Raw genomic sequence first — 7,238 nt, 5'->3', positions numbered from 1 at the left:
ACAAATCTTCGATAATAGCCTGCCAAACCCAAGAAACTACGGACTTCTGTGATCGACTTGGGTGCTTCCCATTCAATTACAGCTCTGATTTTTGTTGGGTCCACTGCGACTCCTTCCTTGGCGATTACATGCCCAAGAAATGCTACCTCATTCTTCCAAAACTCGATTACATGCCCAAGAAATGCTACCTCATTCTTCCAAAACTCACACTTGGACAACTTTGCAAAAAGTTTCTCCTTCCAAAACTCACACTTGGACAACTTTGCAAAAAGTTTCTCCTCCCTCAATATCTGTAACACCGTTCTTAAATGTTTCTCGTGTTCCTTCAGTGTCCTTGAGTAGACCAAGATGTCGTCTATGAAGGCAACGACAAACTTGTCCAGATATGGAAGGAGAATTCTGTTCATCAGGTCCATGAAGGTTGCCGGCGCATTCGTTACTCCAAACGGCATGACTGTGAATTCATAATGGCCATATCTTGTTCGGAATGCCGTTTTGGATATGTCCTGCTTCGCCACTCTCACCTGATGATACCCTGATCGCAAATCAATCTTGGAAAACACACCAGCCCCCCTTAATTGATCAAATAGGTCATCAATTCTGGGCAACGGGTACTTGTTCTTTACTGTAACCCGATTCAATTCTCTATAATCGATACACAGTCTTAGACTCCCGTCTTTCTTCTTTACAAATAATACTGGTGCGCCCCAAGGTGATATGCTTGGTCTAATGAATCCTTTTTCCAACAGCTCTGCCAGTTGGGCCTTCAACTCCTCCATCTCTTTTGGTGCCATTCTGTAAGGTGCTTTTGAGATGGGCGAGGTTCCTGGCACAAGATCGATATTGAATTCCACCTCTCTCTCGGGCGGCATCTCCGTAAGCTCATCGGGAAACACATCGGGAAACTCACACACAACAGGGATTTGATTGATCTCAGGTTCTTCTTTCTCAACATTGTGTACCAAGCAGAGGCACACATCACATCCCTTTTTAGCGTACTTCCTCAACTTCTGCATTGTCATTAACTTGGACTCAGGTGGTTTTGCAATCCCTCGGTAGGATATTCTTCTCCCCTTCGGCCCACGCAAAACTACTTTCCTCTCGTTACACTCTATTCGGGCTCTGTATTTCTCCAACCAGTCCATTCCCAATACTACATCCAGACCTTCTAGTTCAAATCGAATGAGATTCCCGAGGAAGTTAACTCCGGTTATTTCTATCGAAACATTCTCATACCCATCTTTACATGCTACTACTAGTCCTGAAGCAGTTTTCACATTCAAATCTAATCTAGCGGTAGGCTCTAGTTTCAATTTATCAGCAAATATAGAGGATATAAAAGAATTAGTAGCTCCAGTATCAAACAATACCAAACCAGGCACTGAGTTTATCGGAAATATACCAGTTACAACGTCGCCAGTTTGAGCTTGCGTGTGGTTGACGACGTAAATTCGGCCTTGGTTCCCCGTGCTGCTTTCTTCCACTGGTGCTTTTCCTTTGTTGCTGGGACCTGCAGAGATATTTAATGGTCTGCCCCTATTGACTTGTGGCGTGTTAGATCCCTTGCTTCCAGTCTCGGTGGGTTTTTGGTTGTTCCTCCCATTGAATCCTCTCCCTGGACTGTTATTCTGTGAGTTCGTCCGGGAATTATCTACCCTGGATTGGCACTCGTTGGCTTTGTGTCCTAAGAGACCGCACTTGTAGCACCTGATCCTCATTCCTTGGCAATTTTCCCCAGGATGATTTCGTCCACACCTTCGACAATTAAATTGTTTCCCTTGACTTGCTCCTTCCCTCCTTCCTACCTGCCTTGAGTAGGATCCTGATTGGGTAGGCTTCTGACTCTCCCCCTTAGATGTTCCTGACCTATCATCAGCTTTTCTCTTTTTCCGACCATAGACTTCTTGCTGATCTAAATACACTTGATAATGATCCGATGCTCTGTTGTATGCTTCCCTGAGAGTAGAGCACATAAATGGTGCGATTGCACTTCTCACTCCCCAATCTAACCCCCTTACAAATCGCCTCGCCTTGCTTGCCTCATCGGGTACGATATCTTGCGCAAATCTCATCAACTCCACATACTTACCATGATAATCTTGCACCGTTGTTCCCTGTTGTTTCAACCGCAAGAATTCTTCACACTTGATGCCCTTAATTCGTTCGGTATAGAATTGACCTCTTAATTCCGTTTTGAACTCTTCCCAGCCAAACTCTGGGCCTTGCAGAAGATCTGGTCCCACCATTGACCACCAATCATCCGCAGCTTTGGTCAGGTAGTATACTGCAGAAGACACCCGCTGCTCCTCGGGACAATTCACAGCGTTTAGCAGTTTGTCAAAGGTTCGGATCCATTCTTCAAGGATCACCGGGTCTTCCTCCCCTGCATAGAACGGTGGTTGTCTAGCTGCTATAGCTTTAGTAACATCAACCCGTGGTTGCACTGGGGCTTGATTATGAGCTTGCTGAGCCATCATGAACTCAGCCATCTGTTCCATTGCCATAGCCATACGGTCCATTGCCGAGACATCGCTGCTATCCCCAGCAGGTACGTTTCGCCTAGGAGGCATTTTACTAGACGACAAACACAAGTTAGTGTCAAAAGGGTAAGAATTCTTAAGAAGTTAACTAGCTAAGCGGTTAGCCTAGTAACTACTCAAGTCTTAAAGGGCAACTTCCCCCTATTTCAACCAGATGCTTCGCTTAGCATAGCAATTAGTCATGCACTATGCTATCAACCCTACTTGCAATACTCATGAGCAATGATTAACACATGCAAGCAATCACAATTACATACCAAATAATTCAATCAACCAGAATCAAGAGATTCTGTAAAGTACAGATGAGGTACCCCCTTTCATGCTGCCTGGTTCCCTGCTCTGCTCCAGAAGCTCATACTTAACCCTAGCTGAAATAGTGACTTAGGGCAGTTTTAACAACTTAAGCTGACTCAAATTAAGGCTTTGGCACAACCTAGGTTATGACACTACCTAGGCTCTGATACCACTTTGTAACACTCCTCGGGCCGGCTTACCGTACATCCTGAGGAGTCTGGCTTGCCGTACAACCCAAGGTGTTACCGCCACACCCAAAACAAGTTCTATCATCCCCTTGACAGACCCCGCTTCAGGTGCACAGGCTAAAAGAAACTTACTCAACACACACAGTCACTCATTTTGAAATAACATACAAGATATATATATATATATATATAAATATTTACAAAGTAAGTACCGGAAATTTTGCCTAACGGCCAACATAAGTTTAAAGCCCTACATGTCCCCACTAACCAAGATCAGTCACTCCCCTGGCTACAAAATATATTTACACAAAAGGAATAAACCCCTACAGACCTTCTGTGCATCCTGCTTACACGATCTGGAGATACGTCGGACCCGTAAACTCACCCCAGACAAGATGCCATTCCCCTTCGTACCATGTGATATGGTCTAGGAACCGGGAAGCGACTATGACCATAGACCACTCCTCCCAACTCTCGGGAGGACTCGGGTCCCAAGGGTAAGGATAATAAACTATAAACTCTAGGGGGTTACTTCCTACCAGCACCTCGATGGGGTAAAAACCAAAAGTGGCCTGTACGCCAGGACCCTCAGGAATAGGAAGAACACTATTTACTGCCGGTGAGCTATTGGGAGCTGTAGGAGCATAGCCAGGCGCATAAGGGTCGGCGCCACTCATCTGCTGTACAAAAACGTCGTAGTCCATGCCACGACCTACACCTTCCGACGAACTAGGGGAGTTCGTCGGACTGCAAGAACTAACGCTGAACTCCATCTGAAAGCAACACATTGAAGTGTAGTTAGCGCGACGGCTAAGCAAGGAGATCCGTGGATCGCCCAAACTTAAATAAAGGTTTTCTAAAACATATATTTTTGATTAAAGTATAACAACACAGTGAAACATATACGTACGTAGAAGAAATCATATCACTTAGTCAAATTGGACTTCTCTTACAAATAGGAAATAATATTTTCCTCCAGTCAAACCTGTAGTTATTCAAACTAGTTTTCAACCGTTCCTCTCAAGGAGCTTTCCATCAATTTCCATCTCATCTCCGCTACAGAGTAGCCATATCTCCTTACAAAAATTCACTTAGTTTCTTCTTCGAAAGTGTGAGGCCTTTGGAGCACTCTAATTGTCTCCCTCTTTGACCACTTGGATCATTGATCGGGGTAGTGGTCGTCCCCCGATCTAACGCTGATCCCTTGGCACCAGGTACGTTAAAATGATTCCCAGTCGGCCTAACCGGGTCCGTTAAAACGAAACCTGCCCGCAATAATCGGGGTATCTATACCTTAAGTGTGCACACCCCCGTGGGAATACCGCATCCGACGAGTTATATAGTACCCAGCGACTAGACGTCGCATAAGTATGAATTGGATGTCATACGGCACAACATTTAATATGTAACAACCGCTGGGCAAGGGCACTTCATGCAGAGCATATGCCACCCGTGGGTTAGTCAAGGTCCTCCTCCTCTTGCTCAGAAACTAAGGTTTTCCTTCTCTTTTCTCTTTAACGACATTGGTTTTAACCATTTCTTTTCAGAAATTTCAGCTTGGCGCAGTCTGAAAGATCGAGCCGGTAAGAATAGTTCCCGAACTCTTTTTCACTTGAAATTTTTTTGGTAGAACCCTAACTCATAGTACTTGATGTTCATAAAAAGTTTTGGTCATCTAGGTTCACGAATTTACACAGAAAATTCCCTTTTTGCCCTTGGCAGTGTGCTGTCCGGATTTTTCTTCTCTCTGGACCAGTTTTGGAAAATAATTTTGAAACCACACTTATACTACTCCAAAAATTATGAAATTTTTATGGTAGCATCTACACGTATAGAACTACATGTATAAAAAAAATTGGATCAAAATACCTTACCGATTTTTCCCAGAAATTCACGGAAGTTACTGCCAGAGACTAGTTAAATTTCTTGTCAATATTTTCACAAGTGTAAGCCTATATGGGCATAAATATGATTTATACATACACCTTATATACACCATATACAGGCAACTTATACTAAACATTTTTACTAAATTTCACCAAGTCACAATCAACCATCAATTATTCAAATTTGAGCAATCTAGTCCAACTTAAGGGAACTCCTTACCTCCAAAGTAATTAATATTGTCTTAAAGATGCTTTTGGTGGATTTTCCCCAATTCCTTCTTGAAACCCTAGCTCCCAATTCATCATCATAACAACAAGATTCAAGAAATCAAGACTTAGATTCTTAAACTAGGAAAGGAAATAAAGCTATCTACCGAATAAAATTAAAGTTTTACCGAATCTTTGATGAAGATGTGAAGAAGGATTGGTTATGGAGTTCTTAAGACTTGAGGTTGAAGATGAAGAAAATTCCCTCCTTTTCCTCTCCCTTGTTTCGGCCAAATGGGGAAAATGAAGACCAAAACTTCATTTCCCACTTATATAATAATATTTAGGGGTGGATTAAAGTGACAAGTGTCACAATCCTAGAAATCTTGGAAAAAATATCTTAACATGGACTGTTTGGGGTTAAAACAGATGAAATTTTGGTAGGAAATAATTTAAATAGAATATTCTTGAAACTAAAATTTTATTCCAGTCAAAAGCTCCAATTTGGGCTAGGTTCGGTACACCGCAGAATCTTCGCGATGTACGATCAAAAATAAATTTTTGCTGCTATGGGCTAATTTAATTCAATAGGAAATTCAAAAATAATGGTATGGTGTCTAGAAATCCCTTTTCTAGGACAAACGAGTCCAAATACTAGTTCCTAAATTTAAATTTTTTTTTTTTACGGTTCGTGACCGGCACGAACGATCACAGCTTGATAACAACTATATTTCCTAATAAAAATCCTTTTGACGCATCGGTCACTCATCTCAGGTATGTCTTAGCTTAAAACATATTTCTCGAACCTTAATCTGATCCGGAAATGACGAGGGGTTACAGCATCATCTAGGAGTTGTGAAGAGGATATTGCATTATATAGCAGGTACGTCTGATTATGGGATTTGGTATAAGAAAGTTGATAATATGAGGCTGGTTGGCTATTGTGATAGCGATTGGGCAGGTTCTCTTGATGATAGAAAAAGCACCTCTGGATATTTATTCACTCTTGGGTCCGGTGTTATTTCTTGGTCATCAAAAAAACAAAGTACAGTTGCTTTGTCCTCATCTGAAGCAGAGTATACATCTATTACTTCTGCTGCTTGTCAAGCTGTTTGGTTAAGAAGGTTGTTAGCAGACTTCCTTCAGGATCAAGAAGGTGCTACGGAGATATATTGTGACAACATCTCAGCGATTAATCTGACAAAGAATGCTATTTTTCATAGTCGTACAAAGCACATTGACATACGTCACCACTTCATTCGTGACTTAGTAGCAAAGGGAGCAATTACAGTGAAGTTTTGCGGCACAAACCAGCAAATTGCTGATATTCTTACCAAGACACTTGCGTCAAAGAAACAAGATTATTTCAGAATGCAGATGGGAGTGTGTAACTTTGAATCAAGGGGGTATGTTGGAGTAATTCAAAGTTAGTGGTTTCTGGTTAAGCATTAATAATTAGTGGTATTCATTTGTTAGGAATCTTAAAATATATTTCCTATTTGATAGCAGTAAGTTGTGTACGTGGGTCACTTTCTTTGCCCACTTTGTTTTCCATTATTTCAGCAGTTGTATGGTTGCCTTATATAAGGCTCATTTGTCTTTGTTAATAAATGCAAGAAGTATCCGTGTTTTCCATCTCCTATAATTCTATCTGTTATTCACCAGGTAATAGAGCGACAGGGTGCGGTGGAGTGATGCTTGATCACCATGGTCAGTGGGTGCGAGGTTTCACTTATACTATAGGCTGCTGTTCGGTGGAGGAAGCGGAGGCTTGAGGGGTATATCAAGGTTTGCAGATGGTTTCTCGGCTTGGGATTCGACATTTGCTGCTCGAAAGAGACTCAGAATGCATGATCGAGAGTCTGCGTGGTATTACCCGAAGCAGGGTGCGGTCTCATAAAATTATTGCTAGATGTAGTGATGTGCTCAAGAAATTTTTATCAGTGGACTTGCGCTATATCTACCAAGAACAGAACAGAGTTGCGGATGCTCTTGCGAACCAAGCTCTCTCGCATAGTAGGGGACTTATTTTGCTCGACGTTGTCCCAATTGAGTTGAAAGATAAAGCTACGGAAGATAAACTTGGAGCGAGGTTTCCCAAACGTATTCCCACGGCTGGTACT

At 42.2% G+C, this 7,238-nt stretch overlaps 1 protein-coding gene across 4 annotated transcripts in view; it reads right to left on the bottom strand.

Moving 5' to 3' along the window:
* LOC116027187 overlaps positions 1 to 5,420 on the bottom strand; it is a 10,122-nt gene extending 4,702 nt beyond the window's left edge. The window contains exons 1-3 of one of the 4 annotated variants that reach the window (XM_031268650.1): positions 5,304 to 5,420; positions 5,129 to 5,195; positions 1,403 to 2,574 (exon numbers count right to left, since the gene is read on the bottom strand). In XM_031268650.1, coding sequence (XP_031124510.1) covers positions 1,403 to 2,570 — 1,168 coding nt within the window. In that variant the 5' untranslated portion in view covers positions 2,571 to 2,574; positions 5,129 to 5,195; positions 5,304 to 5,420. Of the gene's footprint in view, positions 1 to 1,402; positions 2,700 to 2,797; positions 2,825 to 3,615; positions 3,796 to 5,128; positions 5,196 to 5,303 lie in introns of those variants that run through there. The other 3 variants (XR_004099924.1, XM_031268652.1, XM_031268651.1) reach the window with 3 other exon arrangements.
* Positions 5,421 to 7,238: the final 1,818 nt, after the last annotated feature.

The sequence above is a fragment of the Ipomoea triloba genome, chromosome 8 (assembly GCF_003576645.1).
Source record: "Ipomoea triloba cultivar NCNSP0323 chromosome 8, ASM357664v1".
Taxonomy (NCBI): Eukaryota; Viridiplantae; Streptophyta; class Magnoliopsida; order Solanales; family Convolvulaceae; genus Ipomoea; species Ipomoea triloba.
This window is presented reverse-complemented; position numbering and strand designations above follow the sequence as displayed.